General features: G+C 34.1%; 1 protein-coding gene across 9 annotated transcripts in view; it reads right to left on the minus strand.

The window, feature by feature from the left end:
- Window positions 1-1825: 1825 nt before the first annotated feature.
- The window catches only part of LOC105338296 (uncharacterized), a 46675-nt gene continuing 29361 nt past the window's right edge, over window positions 1826-19139 (minus strand). For 7 of the 9 annotated variants that reach the window (XR_010711092.1, XR_010711091.1, XR_010711093.1 and 4 more), the window contains 2 exons: window positions 17335-17466; window positions 1826-6315 (listed from right to left, as the gene is read on the minus strand). Coding sequence is in view for 1 of the 9 variants with exons in the window: in XM_011443349.4 (XP_011441651.2) it covers window positions 5789-6315; window positions 17335-17466 (659 nt within the window). In the remaining 8 variants the exon portion in view is untranslated. Of the gene's footprint in view, window positions 6316-17334; window positions 17467-19139 lie in introns of those variants that run through there. The other 2 variants (XR_010711089.1, XR_010711088.1) reach the window with 1 other exon arrangement.

A 19139-nucleotide genomic window follows, 5' to 3' on the forward strand; every position in this document is an offset into this window, starting at 1 on the left:
ACAATTCATGTATATTATACAATATCGTATTATACGATATTATATATTATACACCATCGTATCATATGATACAATATTACATATTGCAATATCATATGAAATAATATCATGTGATAAAATATCAAATATATAATATAATATCATATTATACAGTATTGTATTATAATATACAATACCATACATAACAATTACATGACACAATATCATATCATAATGTACAAAAAAATTGATACAATATCATATCGTATCATATAACTTATTACAATATGATATTATAATATTGTATCATATAAAACAATATATCATATACATGTAATACTATATCATAGGAATCATGTTATATCATTTAACAACAAACACATCTATCAAACAGGTTTAAGTGAGGTAGGAGATTCTTTTAGCATCCTTGATAATGGAGATCAGGCTCTGCATCTGAAGCTACCCATGCCATTCATTTATATTATAGTTAAATCAACTGTGCAAGTTTGAAATAGTACTTATATCTATAAAACATGTGACCTGTTCCAAAAAACTAAACCTCATCCAGCATCCGAAACCTATGGCTCAGATTCAGCATTCAAGCCTGTCGGGTGCATCAGTATCATAAGACACATCATCCATGCAAGTTTGGTGAAGTTAGGACCAATAATAACTAAGATATAATCATCAGAGGGCACCTGCTCCATAAACTTAAACCAGCTCTTTAAACCTTAACCTCCTCCAGCATCTGAAACCTATGGCTCAGATTCAGCATCCATGCCTGTCAGGTACATCAGTATCATAAGACGCACCATCCATGCAAGTTTGGTGAAGTTAGGACCAGTTATAACTAAGATATATTTTTTAGCATCCTTGATAATGGAGATCAGGCTCTGCATCTGAAGCTACCTCTGCAATTCATTTATATTAAAGTTAAATCAACTTGCAAGTTTGAAATAGTACTATTATCTATTAAACATGTGACCTGTTCCAAAAAACTAGACCTCATTCAGCATCTGAAACCTATGGCTCAGATTGAGCATTCATGCCTGCCAGGTGCATCAGTATCATAAGATGCACCATCCATGCAAGTTTGGTGAAGTTAGGACTAGTAATAACTAAGATATAATCATCAAAGGGCACCTGCTCCAAAACTTAACCAGCTCTAAAAACCTTTACCTCCTCCATCATCCGAAACCTATGGCTCAGATTCAGCATCCAAGCCTGTCAGGTGCATCAGTATCATAAGACGCACCATCCATGCAAGTTTGGTGAAGTTAGGACCAGTAAAATCCAAGATATAATCATTAAAGGGCACCTGCTCCAAAAACTTGAACCAGCTCTAAAAACCTTAACCTCCTCCAGCATCTGAAACCTATGGCTCAGATTCAGCATTCAAGCCTGTCTAATGCATCAGTATCTTAAGACGCACCATCCATGCAAGTTTGATAAAGATAGGACCAGTAGTAACTTAGAAATTGCTATTAAAGGGCACCTGTACCAAAAACTTTAACCTGCTCCAAAAACCTTAACCTCCTCCAGCATCTGAAACTCATGGCCCAGATTCAGCATCCAAGTCTTTCAAGTCCATAAGTAGGTCCAGATGCATCATCTATGCAAGTTTGGTGAAGATAGGACTAGTAATAACTTAGATACAGGACCTGCAACAAAAACTTTAACCAGGTCCGGACGCCGACACCGACGCCAGGGGTATAGCATAAGCCCCCCCCCGACTTCGTCTCGGTGAGCTAAAAATGATGCATGTAACTAATATATAATTGATACACATGCTTCAGTTTATTGGCCTTAAATGACACTGCAGCTGATGACACACATAACACATGACTTTGTCACATTCTCTTTATTTATAATATGATTTATACATATATATATACAGCATAGCATTTGATTAATTTCAACACATCAAGTAAACTATCACACAAATACCCTACATTGTAAAGCAATTGTCATGTACACATGTAGAAATATAACTATGTTTCAATAAAGGAGATTATTAAGAGTTATTTCATTATTTAAATTATATCTATTGAGATACTTTGAATGCACAATAAAAGCTTAATTAAAACATAAATATTTAAATATTGAGCAAAATGAAAAAATCATTATTATAAACACATACACCCTCCCTTACACACATATATGTTTATTCTATTACCAATATTCTGAATATGGAGGCTTGCCATTTTAAGGTCAACATTTAGTAAATGAGTTACTAAAGACAAATTGCCTTTTGGTGCTTTACTTTTTCTGACTTCATTTATATCAAAAGTTAGGAAGCATATTCATGGCATTAAATTTAAAGCATGCCCTGATTAACCTTATTTAACCATGATATGGTAATTAACCATCATTTGAGGAGTTCATTTCTCTAGTTCATTTACTATATTTTGACATTACTGTAAAACAATGTCAATCTTTAACAAATAACAAATATAAATTTCATTGATTCTGGCAAGTGATATTAAGTCACATTGTCAATCTTTAACAAATAACAAATATAAATTTCATTGATTCTGGCAAGTGATATTAAGTCTTTTTGTTCTTTAAAAATTAAAATAAATGGATACTCCATATTACTAAGTTTGCACTGATGAAGAAGATAAGTAAATAAAGTAGAAACCTTTTTGCCATGGCAACAATAAGGAATTCTGTTCCTTTTTCCGGAATCAGAGAAGTTGACTTCTCACACATAACAAAACATTTGTAACGCTGTGTAACGCCTTCATACTTAAAACAATTGTTAAAATATCCCGAAATTGGAAGGAAAAAATACCAGATATTATTTAAAGATAAAGTCTAACATTTGAGCAAGGGTTTTGCAAGTCAAAAGTACAAATGCATTCAACATAACCAGAACCAGGTTTTTATTATTTAATAATTATTAAATAAATATTTACATTTTTATGCATACATTTACATCTTCCCTTCAGTGTTAGAGTGACATTTTGAAATCAGAAGTTTGAGTTTTGATTCTGATTTCTGATTCATATCACTATTAGTATGTAAAGAGTGTGCCAATTTTACGTTCTATTGTGAGATATGGCATTTAAATCAAATTACATGAGCACACATTTTTTTAATTTATTTACTTGTAACTAAACTTTATATTTATTCAAGTAGGCTGTGTCTCCGCCTTATTTCAGTATATCATGTCACTTATGAAAACACACCTTAGCACATATACCATGAAAGGTGTTAATTGCATTGAAGCAACTCAGATAATATTTGGTGGCCAGATTAGAGGAAATAATCACCGTTAATAAGAGCAGTTAGGACCATTATGGCCGTTCGGAATACAGAACAGACTGTATCTGAACTACACAGAATTTTTTGTAAAATACTTATTAAAGAAAAGCATGGGACTAAAACTTAAAGTACTCAGAATCTGGATTGGACAAATTATACTGTATTATACTCAGGTGATCATTAAGGCTCTTGGGTCCCTTGTTTAATTCTTAATGTTTAATTAAGTGCTGGCTTCTATGATGTAAATTTCCTTTACCCGCACTGTGGTTAAACCCATTCAAGTCTATCTAAAAAGTCAACAAATGCAAATAAGCCTACAGGAGTGTGACGTTCGGATTCTCGATAGGTTCAATATATCTCTTTATGATCAAACATCAATTTTCAATGCACCACTACGGAAAAACATCGGAAATGTTAAACTTTTAAGCATTGATTTAAATAGGAAGCAATTTTAAAAGTATAACAAAGCGTTCTCACTTTCCTATTTCTCATTACCAGTATTTTGTTGTCCTGAACATAAGTCAATAAAACACATTGCTAGACCTACATGTATATTGTCAAAGCATTTTTAGACGACTTGGACAGTTTAATAAAACATGTCAGAAATCCAGAAGTGCAATAATTTTGATTTTTCAAAATGACCACTATTGTCATGAAAACAGATAAAAAGTGACAAATATCCAAAAATGTTCTTTCAGATATTGAACAATCTTTATGAACAGATGCTGTCATATTGCTGTAACTTTCTACCTTTTCAGTGAAATTCTTTGAAATCTAAAATATATTAGTAGTTCTATATTATAAGATGATGAATATGGGAACATTCTCAATCATGTGCATGCATGCATATATGCACTGAAATGCGATTGTGGTTAGCATGTTTGATTTTCTTTTTGGGGACCAAGTTCAATCAATTTTTTCACTTTTTTCAGCTCAAAAATTAGACTTTATCTCTAAATAATGTCTGGTATTTTTCCCCTTCCAACTTTGGAATATTTTTACAATATTATATTTATACAGGGACTTTATTAACACAATTATATTAACACAATTATATTAACACAATTACGCAAAGGAAAGTAACTAGTTTGCTTCACTTATTACAATGATATACTCTGTTTACCTCCTAAAAACCAAGGAGCAGAGAGCAAAGAAAATGTATATTTACACAAATTGAAATTTATACATTTACATTAATATTATTGCATTTATTTTGTTTACCAATCTCCATATGAGTGAAAAATTCTCGAGAGGGACGTTAAACAACAAACAAACAACAAACAAACTATATAATCATAAGAGCCTCACCCTAACACTAGAACTCCTGACCCAGGGACCAAGAAATTCATACTTTTGGAAGAAGCATCCTTGCTCATCATAACTATGAACTTATTTCATCATCTTAATACCCAGGAGCAGAGGAGAAGATTTTCAAAGCATTAATGCATTTTTACTTTTTAACCATTAGAGCCCCATACTAACACCAAAACCCCTGACCCAGGGGACATGAAATTCACAATTCTGGAAGAGGCACCTGTGCTCATTATAACTATGCATTTAGTTTGTTTGCTTAATACCCAAATGCAGAGAAGAAGATTCTCAAAGAATTAATGCATTTTTTACTATATAATCAGTGAAAGCCCACCCTAATATTAGAAACACTGACCCAGGGGTCATGAATTTTACAATTTTGGAAGAGGGCTTAATGCTTACTAGTCTGACTGCTTAATATCCAGGAGTAAAAAAGATTTTTAAAGATTGCATTAATTTTGATGATTATTGCACACTCCGAGAAAAAGCTCAAAATATTTAATTGTTAATGCACTATGGACAATGACAGACAAAAAAAGATTGTAATAGGTCAACTGAGTTTACTCGGGTGACCTAATAAAATGTATAACAAAACATTTATTGATTGTCCTCTTGGGAAAAATGGTTTGTTGACCCTCGAACCAAACTGTTTGCCTTTGCCTTAATGGCCTTAGGCAACAATTTGGTTCTTTGGTCTAATAAAATGCATGTTGCCCTTGAAGCAAGTAAATAAAAGCATAATGTTCTCAAACTATGTTTGGGGAATATGATATTTCATTCTATTATTCTGATTATGAATATATGCTCCAAATTTTTTTTACAAAAGTATACAATTCATCATGATCTATACTCCCCCTTCCTGCACACATACACATGTATTTCATTTGTATGATTAATTTTTACATATGAAGGGTTTGGATTACTATACGATCAATCCATAGATATATAGACCTTAGAGAAGATTTATTCACTGAGCATAGTGATACATGTATGAATTAGTATTCAGAGATTCAAACTCTGCTATATCTTTATTCTGTTTCTGCTTTTTTATTAAAGGGATGGGGGTGAGGGGGTGTTCCATGTATAACTCCTTAGTGCTCAGTAGATCTAATGAAATAAGGTTGACAGTGCTTTCAGCTACTGTTATCCCAAGATGGAAATCTGAATGAAAATGTCACCCAATGCATCACAAGTAAGTCTGACAAACCTTCATTTTGTAAAAATTCGCATTTTAAAAGTCATCTGACTCAAATGTAAGTGTTAAACCACACTGAATTAATTCACTTATTGGCCAGTTTTCTACCGAAGGGAAACCAGGAACACAGCACTTTAAGGATTTTGAATAGATATCCCATTTACTTGCAACAAGTCGCCTAAAATTTGATTCACATCTTTCAAGTAAATAAGGCTTTGCCTTATTTAATCCAGTACAGAATATTCTGTAGTGTAAAACCATCCAAATAATAACAACAGTCTCATCAATGAGAGTTCTATTTTCTGGGAGGTCTAAATTGAATAAAAGAATTGGATTGCTGCAAAGTAAAACATCATTATCTGAATCATACATCATAATTTCAAGCTTTTCAGGGGAAATAACAATATTTGGAATCATGTGGTGTAAAAAATCAGGGTGTTTCTGCTTTTGAACTAGGGAAAACACAATTGTTTGTGCTATTGCTTGTGACAGCGTATGTTCTGGTAATGCTTGCTTGACCTCTGTTATTGTTTTCCCACCTGGAGAGTCATCATTCTTTGTTTCTAAAATTTCAAAGAGAGGAATGTATTTTATTGAATTAAAAGTACACACACACACACCTATTAACTATGAAAGATAACATTTCAAGTGATAAGTAACAAGAGGCCCATAGGCCACAATGCTTACCTGAGTTCTTTACCCTCTGTTCTTCAGAGCTACATGTACATGCAGATTTATAGCTCATTGATCTAAGAGAATTGGGATAGAAAACCTTTATCGAACACCCAACATGGGTGTACATGCTGCGATCGATAAACTGATGCGTTGAGTGATGACACTATTGGGATGGGATCACGAGTTGTAGTTTTTTAAACAAGCATTTTCATTGGCTGTTTAGTACCCGCCCACTTTTACCTGTACCACGGTATCAGGGTTCTCCTTAAGAGCCGGCACCCGGCGATTTCTCGCCCCCTACTTGTAGCAAATTCGCCGCCTACTATAATTCTAACTGAAACAAAGTTTTTAACACTTAAGATTTTCTTTCATAAAGAATTAAGTACATAAACGATATTCCACAGAATGGTGAGAGATTCCGTTACTTTTTTTAAGTACATCGATCCCGATCCTGTGCTGCAAAACCAATAAACACATCGAAGAGATCCGAAAGCAGAAGATAGATAAATCAAGAGGAGTCTTTTCGCGGGTTTTTTGCTCTCTCTTGACTTATCATACGCTTTCGGAATATCTTCGTGATTATTTGAAGAATTTACATCACTCAAAGGTAAACTTCCGTTGCTTTCGATAAGTTTGGCGATCGAGTATCTTGTACATTTCGACACGATGTGTTAATTATGCGGCACACAGACTTAGTCTGACGAAAGGGATAAGTCATTTGATCATTTTTCAATCTAGATCTCGTCTAAAAACGTTGGAGAAATTGGAAAACTTGTTTAACACATACACTGTAGCTTGAAACGAGGACCTCCTTATACAAGATGGCGAGTGTCGTCTTTACTTTTTTTTTACAATGTACATTGAATACACTTTTAAGTGATTGTTAATATTGCAATGAACAGAAAAACACATAAAAAACCAGTTGTAATCCATTTTGTCTCCGGAAACAAATAGTTAAGAATTAATATAACTTCACTATCCGACAACCGAACTCATCTTGTCCATGTTGCCGAAACTTTTGATAAAAGATCATTTAAATCAAAATCAAATAAAGGCTTTGGAAGACTGAAGCAAGATTTTATTGAACTTTTTGGTTCCTAATTGTGTATGGTTGAAACAGATCTTCACCTGAGGAGTAACAGAAACATGCAAAGGAAAAGAAAGAACATGTTCCAACATTCTTATTGTCCTAAAACCGTTCATGCATGCATTCTCAATCAAATGAGTTAGTGAATGGTCACTTCTTAAACACTTCGTTCTTTTTTTACTCATCTGTGTGCTACATTTTTGTGTCTGGAATGCAGGAAATTGCTTCAAATGGCTTCTTATTTTCAAAAATTTTCCGGGGGGGCATGCCCCCGGACCCCCCTAGCAGGCTCGCGCCTTCGGCGCTCACTTATGGTGCCTCCTACTTTACTCTAATTCCCCTGCTACTTGTGATATTAAGGAGAACCCTGCGGTATTGATAATTTATGCACCAACTGCCAACTGTGTCGTTTACTCTGTATCAGGATTGCAAAAACTAAATCACTGCAATAATTGATTAAGAGTTCTCACAATAATCGCTTTATGTTTTTTTATGGTGTAAACAATTGTCAAAAATACAGTTTAAACAGGTTTTCCATTACATTTTTCAGCACAATGCTTCATCGATAAAGTCAATCATTTTTAAAGCATCAGTTTAAGTTGAGGCAGTATTTATATTGTTGTAGCTTATTCCAAAGAATTCACAACAGATACTGACAATAAATGTTACATAAATATTGCATTTTAGTGAACTTCAACCGATCAATGACACACTTCTACAAGTGTGCATGTGTTTTCAAACATGTACACAAAACATGAAATTTACAGCTCAAAGTGTTCAATTTTGGACTGATCTGTGATTAACCTTATCTTGTAACTCACTCAGTCTTTAGAAACATTAATTTTATTACATGTACCTCAATACTCATCAGACAATATTTACTACTGATGTTGATGCTTTACTTGCTGCTGACTTTCTCTCAAACACGCTAATCGACCTCGGATTGTAAAATTCACATGCAGATCGAGTCGCCATTTTACAGTTTTAGGGTTATTTATAAACAAACCACACTTCTTCATTTTACGGAGCTGGTGACGATGTTTCAAAGATTTTCAGTACAGATTTATTATAAGCAAATAAGTGAAGACATATGCTGTAAAAAGTCTGATGGATTTCACGACGTGTCAACCCAAATTTTCCCGTGGATCTACATTTTGCCGCAAGCTTTTTGTGAGGAAAAACAGTCTGTTCAACTCACGTGATTTTCCACAAATGGTACATTATGAACGGTAACGTAAAATATATATGTTCACCAAACAGTTTCTGACGAATTTCTTCACAATAAGCTGAATAACGTATGTTATTCTATGAGCAAAGTCCAATCCGTGACTTTAATCTATATAATGTATACATGTATATGCGCCCATCCCTGCTTTTATAGAACTTTTTCTTTGTTTTTTTTTTCACTAACATTATTTACACATGTACGTAAACATCGCCCCGTTTGTTCTCAAATAACAAACTGTATGTAATTTTTAACTTGCAAGTACAACTTTTCTTTCTCCGACATTTGTTTCCACATGTTAGCATCATGTTCTCTACATGCATTTGATAAATGGGCGGGTCTATATAAATGCACCAATCAGAATCTTTGTTCTGAATCGCAATTGAAATTCACATCGATTAGAACGTGTCATCACTCAATGCAATGCAACATCGGCTGTAGCATGTACATCCATGTTGGGTTTGCAATAATAGAGCTACAGTGCAATCCAGTGAAAAAATGTAGATTTATTGAACACAGATAAGTGCACAGTTTCTCAATTATTTCTTCATACATCTAAAAATATTGCTAACTACATGTTCCTCATATATTCTTTTACTTCTTTCACAATGAAACTGGATGTGCAAATAAGTCATGAAGGAAGCATGGACTAGATTGTCTTCCATCCGAAATGGCAGTATAAAAAGACAAATTTTGAATGGTCTCAATTCCAGGCCCAGGAGAACTATTAACATAGGTTTTTGGGAAGGTAATGTGGTGGTAGTCGTAAACTAGAGCCGAGCTCGTTGCAAGCAACGAGAAGGTCTTCCGTTACAGCTTCAAGTCGAGACAATCTGATTAAAATCATATCCTTGATCCCCTCCTTGTTTTTCTATTTTTGCTACAAGAGGATCTGAAGAAACCCCTCTTGAGGTCACCCCCTGTTGAACGTTTGTTTATAAATATACATGAGTTATTCTAGCAATCAGAGCAAGTGTTAGAAACGGTAATTTCGGGTTACAAACTAAAATGGAGTTGTACGACGAAATGATGCCACATGTTCGTGAATCTTTCAGTATCAGCAAGTAAGAGATGGAGCATAAGTTGATATTAGACGCCCTTAGGGAATCTAAAGAATATATTGGCATAACTTCCAAATCATGTAACTGAGGAATGGAACCGACGATTTCATTGGTCAAAGCAAAGTTCACCAGGAGGTGACCTTAAGTGGGGTTTCTTCAAATCATCGTATAGCGACTATAGAAATTTTAATCAGATTGCAAGTCAAGAAAGGATTGTCATTCAGTCTTAACAAGAGGCCCATGGGCCACATCGCTCACCTGAACAACAGTTTCTTGTAACATTCTATTTCGTAGCATATGCTATTTCTAACTTTGAACCCCCCTTCTGGGGCCCCAGTATTGGTCCGAGGTTTATGGTTGGCTTTAACAATTTAGAATTTACACTACATGTATTTGAGGATCCTTGCATAGTAATCTCACAAACTGTAACATAATAGTTCTCGAGAAAAACTTTTTGAAAACATTTCCCATATATATTTCTATGTTAAACTTTGAACCCCTCTTGTGGCCCCAGTATTAGTCCAGTGGTCACAGCTTTATTAATTTAGCATCTACATTATTCAAGGATGCTTGCATAGTAATCTCACAAGTTGAAGCATTGTAGTTCTCTAGAAAAAGATTTTTAAACATTTTCCCTCTATATTTCTATGTTAAACTTTGAACCCCTCTTGGGGCCCTAGTATTAGATTGAGGGTCACAGCTTCTACACTATTTAAGGATGCTTACGTCGTAATCTGACAAATTGAAGCATTGTAGTTCTCGTGAAAAAGGTTTTTAAACATTTTCCATATATACTTCTACATTAAATTTTGAACCCATCTTGGGTCCCCAGTATTAGTTCAGGGGTCACTAATTTAAAACTATCGAATCTACATTATCCAAGGTTGCATGCATAGTAATCTCACAACTTGTAGCATTGTAGTTCTCAAGAAGAAGACTTTTTAACATGTTACCTATATATTTCTATATTAAACTTTGACCCCTCTTGGGGCCCCAGTATTAGTCCGGGGTCACGATTTTACCAATTAGGAATCAACATAAGCCAGGGATGCATGTATAGGAATTCCACAAACTGTAACATTGTAGTTCTCAAGAAGAACATTTTTAAAATTTTCTATATATTTTTTAAAATGTTAAATTTTGAACCCCTCTTGGTGCCCCAGTATTAGTCCGCGAGTCACGATTTTTACAAATTAGAATCTACATTATTTAAGGATGTATGCACAGTAATATTCCAAACTGTTGCATTATAGGTCTTGAGAAGAAGATTTTTAAACATTTTCCTATATACGTTAAAATTTGAACCCCGCCTAGGGCCCCACTTTTTTTCCGGGGCTCACAATTTTTACAATTTAGAATCTTCATTATATATACAAGCTTTTTTGTAAATATTGGCATTTCTGGTGCAATGGTTCTTGAGAAGAAGATTTTTATACATTTTTCCTATGTATTTCTATGTTAAACTTTGAACCCCGCCTGGGGCCCCAGTTTTGGTCCGAGGGTCACGATTTTTACAATTTAGAATCTTCCCTATACATATCAACAGCCGGAACGGCCACAAAGGTGTCGAGCTGACATTTTCTTTAATATAGATATCATTAATTTAATTTTCTGTACCAATAGTCGTATATCAAATATTATCAGTATATAAAAATGGTTTGTGTAACTAAATTCGCACATATGCAACTATATTCTTATTTGCAATTTTAACATCACCATGTGATTGTATACTCAGTATATTTCCTTATAAAATACGTAGTGATGCATTTGTAATACAATGAATCATAACTCATCATGGTTACAAAAATCGAAGAAATTTCAAAGTTTAAAAATAAATTAACTTCTTTCTGCTTTAAGCAGTCTTTGAACAAATTTCACGGGTTCATCATTAGTATACGAGTGTAACACATTAACAGTGTTTCCCTAATAATAATAAAACATACTTTTATTTATTTCAATATCCGTGTGAAACAAGATTACCTATGGTTGTAAATCTACACCACGTGCGTAGATCTGCCGTATCTTAGACTGGATAGCCTGCCCTTGATCCCAAACGCTGCCGCTAGGAAATTCAAGGACAGGTAAACAGTGGGAAAACTCACTGCAGCTTCGCGCACAGCAAATGCGCACACTTAAAATAAATCGGAAAGAAGATTGAGGCGGATCAAGGAAAGAAGGTTTAAGAAGAACTAAACATAAATTTGACAATAAATATCAAATTAACAAGAACAAATTAATTGACACCGTTGACAATACATTGTTTATGTGGGTATTGTAAATATTAATTTACATCGGAAATGTATAACGTTAAATATTTTCATTGTTGAGTAAGTTATAATTGGCACTAGACTACTCGTAGCATTCCAATCCATGCCCTTTATAACTTGATTTATGGGGCTGCTGAGGATGGTAACGATCTGATTTAGCTCCGTTTTCTCGTAAAGGTCTGATAACATATAAATTGAATGCACACAGGCTACACACAATTAGCACATGGTCTGTACATATTATCTTATGTGTTTATAAAATATGGAGTTATTAACTTAGAGAGTGGGATCGTGTCAGTGTAGAAATTGTTTTTTTTTTTTTGTAAAGCTAAGGACTTTCCATAACCAGTAGGTAAAATAAATATACAGTTGCCTGGCTTCCAGAGATTTTTTCAGGCTAACACTTTGTAGCGGTTTTACTTAATCGAAAGATGTTTCTCTTTCTTTGTTTATAACTATTAAAGCCGTTTTAATTTTAAAATAAATCTATTGACTCTCCGAAAGATTTTTTCGGCATTCCATCGCAAGCGTGTGAAGATAGCTTATTCCAAAGAATTCACAACATATACTGACAATGAATATTACATAAATTACATTTTATTGAACTTCAACCGATCGATGGCACACTTTCTTCTACAAGTGTGCATGTGTTTTCAAACATGCAAAAAACTTGAAATTTACTATACAAACATGATCAATTTTGGACTGATCTGTGATCAACCTTATTTTATAACCCTCTCAGTCTGTAGAATCATTAATTTTGATACATGCACCTCAATATTCATCAGACAATAATTACTACTGATGTTGACGCTCTACAATGATTTTCTCTCAAACACGCTCATCGACCTCGGATTGTAAAAACTCACGTGCAAATCGAGTCGCCATTTCACACACAGTTTTATATGTATATAAACACACCACACTTCGTCATTTTACGGACCTGGTGACGATGTTTCAAAAATTTTCAGTACAGATTTGTTGTAAGGAATCGAAGATATATGCTGTAAAACGTCTTATGGATTTCACGGCGTGTAAACCCGTGAATCTCCATTTTGCAGCAAGCGCTAGCTTTTTGTGAGGAAAAACAATCGGTTCAACTCATGCGATATTCCATATACATGTATGGTACATTGTGAAAGGCAATGTAAAATATATTTGTTCACTAAAACAGTTTCTGATAAATTTTTTCACAGTAAACTGAATAACGTAATACGATGAGCGAGGTACGATCTGTGACTTTTCTCCATATGCGCCCGTCCTTGCTTTTTTTTTTTTTTTAACTGTTACATGTATGTAAACATCGCCCCGTTTGTTCTCAAATAAACTCTGTAATTTTTAACTCGCGAGTACAACTTTATTATGAGCTTTCTTCAGCATTTGTTTCCGTGTGTTAGCATCATGTTCTCAACATGCTTTTTTAAATGGGTGGGTCTATATAAATGCGTCAATCGGAACTATGATCTTGTTGCGAATCGCAATTGAAATACACACTGGTTAGATAGTGTCATCACTCAACGCAATGCTAGAATGTGCTTCATAGATGACTGTAGTATTCTACTGAGCTACTAAACTGTAGCTTTTCGGAAATATTGCCGAGATTTGCGAACCCTAGATCTATTGTCTAGTACATGGAACGAATAAAATGAAAATATACACAGATGTACGGCTCAGAAAAACGTGCGTTCAACTTGGATTTTGTTTGTTTTGTGTTTTAAAAACTGATTTATACTGTTAAAACATTAGATTTCATTTTACCACTACTGTTTTATTCGTGACCTGGAGAAATTGAAAAGATCCCTGAAAACATTATTTATTTCTTTGCTCATTTTGCTTAAATCTGGTGCGGAATAGTTTACCAATATTGCCATTAATTTTTTGGGATGGAGAAAAAGTGAAGCATCACACGGCTTTGGAAATAAACATGTATAATTATAAACAGTTTTATTCAGGGTCCATATCTTTTGAGTCCTTTTTTGATAAAGAAGACATACCTTTGTACACAAATGATTTAGAGGTCATAGATACAACTTTATAATTGCTTGTACGCTCTTATTATATTATAGACATGTCCCAACATGTCCCATTAACAGTATTATTATACTGCAAAAAATCAAATCAGATGCAAATTTGAAGACCTTGTAAAAATTATACATATTAGTGCAAAACTCCTGACATTACACAGAGTTTTTTAAAATGAAAATATAAAAAAGATTCTTCAAAATCTCGCATATTAAATGCAGGATTAAACAAATATGTGATTTCCAAACAAAGGAACTGATTATGACCTTATGTAAAGCAAATGTTTTGGTGAATAATTAATAAATATTTGTTGTATTTATACTAGAAAAGTTAAATGTAGCAAGTAAATTATGCGTTTTAAAGTGTACTGAGAAGCAATAAAATAATTATACATGTGACTATCCCGAATTCATTCAAATGATTTGAATTAATCTACAGCTAAATACAATAGAACAAATGTACTTTAAAACGTTGGTTAATGAAACTGCCGCGACTGAATATTGTATGATTTTTCTTTTCAAATTTTCATTCACTTTTGTTGTGAGCTAATGGAAATAAACCACTCGAAGTCGAAGATAAAATATTGATTGACTCTGCGGTTTCATGATGAAGTGCATTCCAAAAGCATTTTCCAGTTTTATCAAACATGTTCTTGTAAACTCATTCCGTTTTCTATACACCTACATGTATTAACTGGCTATGAAGACAAATTAAAGTAAGTGTGTTGGCCCACGAGACTGCAACTTTTTCCCTGTGAAGAAATTGAGGGAAAATGCTGTCGAGACGGAAAATAAACATACTACATGTATGCCCAAATAGTTAGTAAAAACCTGACAAGTATTTTATCATACCAAAGCCTTATTTGTTTTCGTTACTTTGAAAAATCTACAATACCTTTAAAGCACAATAGTCCAATCCTCACTTTTCAAAAGTTGTTCCCCTTTGCGGGGTCAACCCAAAGGTCTAAAGAAAAAACCCACAAATGTCCCTTCTTTATACAATCAAATATTTGGGCGTATTGTGATAAAATCGCTTTGAATTTTATTTATTCATTCACTATGTGGTGGCAACCCACATATTGAATGAGGCATTCTGGGGCAAACAAAATACATACCAAAAACGGATTTTAATGTCAAACGATATAAATACAAATATATATAAATTATGCAGACTTCTATACTACAAAGGCTACTGAAATAAATCTACGGGTTTTCCCCCAAAGACGACGGCCAAGAGACATAGCTTTTGTAAAGTGTAAATTGTGATTACACAACTACGATTTCCACATAGTTATCCATGTAGGAAACTCACGACCAGTTGTGCATGTAAGCGTTAAGCATTAGTACATGTATGCGATACTGGCCGCGGGTTTTCGACGACAATAATTATCATACATGTAATATGCCACATTCAAACGACGCCACCGTCTTACAGTACTTTCAGTACTTTGATTATTTACTTGCGTTTGGTGTAGATAGATTTCATATAATTCATCCTACAAGAAGTCCAGGGCACCAGAAAGTAGTTATAGCATATATCATCCTTTTAATTTTTCTGTACAAGTATTTAATGTTTAGCAAGACATTTCTAATGATCTACCAAAATTTCAGCATAAATCATAGAATTATAAGCAAGATACAGAGCTTGGTTTGAGTCATGTTTTTGTTCACATTCAACTTAAGATTTTTAAACTTGATATTTCCTATTCAGCATTTAAAATGTAAACAAACTAAAGCATGGCCGCCTCAGCTCTGTGTACAAACATAGAATTGTGTATCTTGCTTTTAACTCAAATATGGTTAGTAAATAGAAAATTGTAAACAATTAAAACAAAGGAAAAATGCACTAAAACAAAGAAAGAGCAATTTATTTTTCAAAATGAATCACATATATAACTACATATATCTATCTGATTCAGCAAAAATAATCTCTGTTTAGACTGAAAAGGCTGAACATCTTAACAAAACATGTTGCATTTGTAACCCATTATGCAGAGATCATACCGAATTACCAAAAAAATGAATAGTATTTTATAGTATGTTGTTAATGCATCAGATTTTGCTCAGTTTGCACAGGTAAAACAATCAGCTGTCTGATTTACCGAAGTCTATGTTTGATTTGATATGTACAGGCGATAGTTCCCCCAAGTTGAAAAGCATAATTAACAAAAATGAAACGAAAATCAAAACCAGCTAAAACCACCATCACAAGTGAAAATGTCAACGCATTGAAATATTCAACCTCAATTTACTTCACTAAGTCGGCACAAATATTTTTGCATGTTTCAAAGATTCCCTTCGCACGTAAACTGTTGCACAACAAACAAAATCATCTTTGTCAGATTGACCTGTTTAACATGCGTCCAATATGGCTGCTTCAAACAAGAACCTCATTTTCGAGATAAGAAATACCAAACCCAAAGTTGTAAACTGATTGACCCCTTGCTTTATTCTTTTCGTACTAAATAACTCAAATTTGGAATAGAATTAGCCCTTTTTTTTTTTTTGCAATTTATATTTTCCTTTCCATTAGGATTATTTATGCTAAATTACGTTGGATTTGACTCAGAAGTCCTTGAGAAATGTACCACCTTTTTTTTTTTTACAACTTCGAAGTTTTCTCCGCTTTGAATAAAAATTGGCCTTTCATTTCTGCAATTTATATTCACCTTTCCATAGGGATGCTTTGTGCCAAATTTGGTTGGTATTGGCCAAGTGGTTTTAGAGAAGAAGTTCAAAATGTGAAAGTTTACAGACGGACGGACGGACGACGAACAAAATGTGATCAGAAAAGCTCACTTGAGCTTTCAGCTTAGGTGAGCTAAAAAAATTAAGGAAAATGCATATCTACTTTGATATGATTAATCGGTTAATCAGTCAGAATGTCTTGGTATTACCGGATTAGCAATTCTGTATTTGATTGTGATCCCTAAAAAAGTTAAACAAAAAAAAAATTGTACTATCCATTTTTTATTGAGCCCTCTAACCATGATGTGGGCCAGTAAAGTTTGAAAAGGCAGGGCCCACATGGCCCCTATGGTGTTAACTGTTAACCACAACCTGTAGCACAGACATCTGCTGCAATGCATTAGGTAATACCTGTCCTTCGGGGCAATCAACCTTGATCAACCCCAGATAATATTTGTATAGTTTTGCATACATGTACATGATTAGTTTCTTGTCTTTTTGTCAATGTATAAAACAAAATAAATTTAAATGGTATTAAATAAATTTTATGATTCTTACCATCCTGTCCATCAACTTTTCTTTTTTTGGAACTATTTTCTTCAATATCCAACACAGTATTTGCCATGGCAGGAATTCCCAGATGTGAGGAGAAGACAATATCAATAAATCCATGCCAAACTTGTTCATGACCTAAAAGTGATTGCAATTATTATTATTATTACAGTTTTACATGTAAATAATCATTTAGTTTTGTATAACAAGAGGCCCAAGGACCTTAACAGCCACCTGTTATAACAAAATACTGTAAAGGAACCATGGAAAGGTAAATAAATTTATTATCTACCCATCAATTTCCCTTTTTTGATGCTGTTAATTTTACAGAGTGTGATCCAATTTTTCAGATTGCCACACTGTGGTTTTCTGAATCCATATCACTGCTATGTGAAACAACTGATTATGTAGTACACAGTGTGCTTATAAGTAAGCAACTAAGTTTGCTTCCGACTCCCTCCCTCCTTCTCTCTCTCTCTCTCTCTCTCTCTCTCTCTCTCTCTCTCTCTCTCTCTCTCTCTCTCATGAAATCTACTAATGCACTGTGGTTGCCTTTATGCAGTGTATGCACCCTCTGTAGTATGTTAGCTGGCTTTGTAGCATAACTGCATAGTGTCTGCTTTTGTGCTTATGCCAGGTCACTAACCAGTTAATCCAAGCACTCTGGACATTGGGGGTTCTAGCTAGTGCTAAGAAATGTATCAAAAAATAGTTCGCATAGATGACGGCAGATATAGAGATGACGGCTTTATTCTATTTAATGGAAGCCCGGATGAAATTAAAGAATTTTTTGACATAGGGAACTCTTGTCATAAATATCTGAGATTTACTTATGAATTATCTCACACCAGTGTCAATTTCTTAGACACGACCATATACAAAGGAATAAGATTCTCAGATAGCCAGCGATTAGACATTCGCTCATATATCAAACCAACTAACAGCTTCCAATACCTGCACAGACAGAGTGCTCATAGCTCATCAGTTTTCAAGGGCCTAATTAAAGGAGAATGTACCAGACATCTGAGAAATACTAGTGATCAAGCTGTATTACTAAATATCTTCAAAGATTTCAAAACTCATCTCGAAAAAAGAGGTTACAAACAATCAGAAATTGAACCTATTATGCAAGAAACTCTTTCTGCAAATAGAATGGATCTTCTCAATAAACAAAAGAAGAAAAACAATAAAAAGGCTGTACCGAACGTTTTGGTGACCAAATTTAACCCATGTATAAAAGGGCTAAGGAAACGGCTTATGAAATACTGGGATAACATACAACATGACGAAGTATGCAAAAAATTATTCACAACACCTCCTATGGTTGCATACAGTAAACACAAAAATATAGGTGATCTAATCATTAGATCCAAATTAAAACCAAATGAAGTTCAAAGAGATTAACTGATTTATGCATAAGGTGAACTCCTGACGAGGCGGGCCTTATTATAATTTTGAAATGACATGTGCTATTAATACCGCCGAAACACTCTTAACTAGCTATGACATATAAGCAATTGACCAAATGCTTCATTAAGAGTGTCGGGTTCTAATAAGTTTAAGACATGTCTGGATGTTAGGATGCCGTCGTTTTTTTGCACCTTTAGCAGATTGTACATGTTGATAACGGTGGCGTTGCATCAATCGGGAGTTTTGGGGTTAATCCCTAAATTTTATTCATGTACATGCGATTAAGGGAATAGTGTACAACAAAAGAAAATGACAAAGAAGATCAGTGAATTTAGCAGCGGGTCTGTCCTATGTTGTCCATCCGATCTTTTTCAGACTGGAAGCTGCAGACAGGAAGCTAG

This window comes from Magallana gigas, chromosome 2 (assembly GCF_963853765.1).
Source record: "Magallana gigas chromosome 2, xbMagGiga1.1, whole genome shotgun sequence".
NCBI classification, from domain to species: domain Eukaryota; kingdom Metazoa; phylum Mollusca; class Bivalvia; order Ostreida; family Ostreidae; genus Magallana; species Magallana gigas.